The sequence below is a fragment of the Crocuta crocuta genome, unplaced genomic scaffold, assembly GCF_008692635.1.
Source record: "Crocuta crocuta isolate KB4526 unplaced genomic scaffold, BGI_CrCroc_1.0 scaffold613, whole genome shotgun sequence".
NCBI lineage: Eukaryota > Metazoa > Chordata > Mammalia > Carnivora > Hyaenidae > Crocuta > Crocuta crocuta.
Genome location: NW_027528880.1, coordinates 213,536 through 215,065, shown reverse-complemented (window position 1 = coordinate 215,065; position 1,530 = coordinate 213,536). Strand labels below are relative to the sequence as shown.

The 1,530-nt window shown below is 66.2% G+C and overlaps 1 protein-coding gene across 1 annotated transcript in view; it reads left to right on the top strand.

Annotated features, from left to right (window-relative positions):
• The first annotated feature begins 572 nt into the window (after positions 1-572).
• LAMA5 (laminin subunit alpha 5) overlaps positions 573-1,530 on the top strand; it is a 63,392-nt gene continuing 62,434 nt past the window's right edge. The window contains 2 exon segments of the mRNA XM_077756804.1: positions 573-611; positions 986-1,120. Coding sequence (XP_077612930.1) covers positions 573-611; positions 986-1,120 — 174 coding nt within the window.

Below are 1,530 nucleotides of genomic sequence, written 5' to 3'. Positions count from 1 at the left end.
TTTTACTTACATGTCACTTTCTTTTGTTTCGAACGTTTTACTTTTTTGTCATTTTATTTTTCTATTTACTTTGACTTTTTCCATTGAGATGTAACCCACACGTGATAAAAAGCACAAATACGAGTCTGGGTGTCCCACCCGCCGGGTGCTGTGCTCCTGTGTTCAGCCAGGCAGGCAGAGCTCCCTGAGGACGGTGCAGGATTGAGTCGGGCTGGGCGGGCCAGGCCCCCTCCCCGGAGCCCCCTGCAGGCCCCTTCCCGGGACCCCAGCAGGGGCTGAGCTGAGCTGGGGCCGCGCCCCTGCAGCAGGTCCGCCCGCCCGGAGGGGCCAGCCGACCGCAGCTCCTCATCGGGACACTGAGGTCGGAGACACCCAAGACTCTCCCGTCTCCCGGCCCCGCCCCTCCTGTGGGGGCCGGCCACGGAGGTCTGAGCCAAGTGACAGGAAAGGAGGCACTTCCGTCCCCGGCGCACACAGAGCGCCCAGCTGGCTTGTCCCCGCGGACACACAGGGCTTGCCAGGCTGGCCGGAGGCCCGCACTTTCCAGCCCAACCGGGCGGAGTCCAGACTCAATGGGGAAGCGCTGCGAGCGCAAAGCCCCCGGGGCAGAGGCCGGTCCGACCCCAGGCACAGAATGAGCCCCCATCCCGAGGCAAGGCCGCCCAGTACCTCGGGCGCCGGGACCCGGGAAAGGCCTGGGCTCCTGCGCCGTCCCCTGCCCCTGGCCCGTCTCCCCTTCGAAGCCGTTTCCCCGTCAGGAGGTTGGCGCTCTTGTCCCCACACCCACGGGTGGAGGTCAGGGCTCAACAGGAAAGGGGCGGCTGGGAGCCTGGGAAGCGGTGCCGAGCAGGGCAAAGGGGCGCCACGCCCGGGGTGCGCTCTGGTCAGGGAGACACAGAGCTGCTCTCCCCGTCGGACGTGGGCCCCAAGGGCGACCCTGCAGCACGTCCCGGGCCCCAGCCCTGCCTGTGCCTGGGCTCCGCAGGAGTGGGTGTCCCTGGGGCCCGGCCAGGCGGCGGGGTCAGGAAGCTCACGGCCTCGCACTCCGGAGGGAGGCTCGGGCTTCCCGCCTGTGAACCAGCACCTGGTGAAGGCCCCACAGAAGCCCTATGACAACCCTGTGAGCCCATTTTACAGAGCAGGAAACTGAGGCGAAGGGAGAGGCCGTTGTCCCTACGCCCGGCGTCATGTGGCTAGAGCGAGAGAATCACAGCAGGGACCGGGCCTCTGTGCTGGAGAGGACTGTGAACGGTGGCGTCTCAGCACGGGGGCCTTCAGGACATTCCCAGGGCGCCCCCTGTGGGCCTGAGCTGGACTAGACAGGAAGGCGGGCAGGTCCCTAGCCCAGGGCGCTGGGGGCTGCTTTCTGAGCCTGAGCCGCGCCCTGCCCCCAGCAGGGCGTGTCAGCAGCTGCCGAAACAGGCCCAGAGGCAAAGATGTGTTAGGTCTCAAAAGCAAAGGTGGGAAGTGACGGAATCCAAATTCCTCTCCCAGGTATGTGGCCCAGGCCCAGGCTTGTCCGGCTCCCTA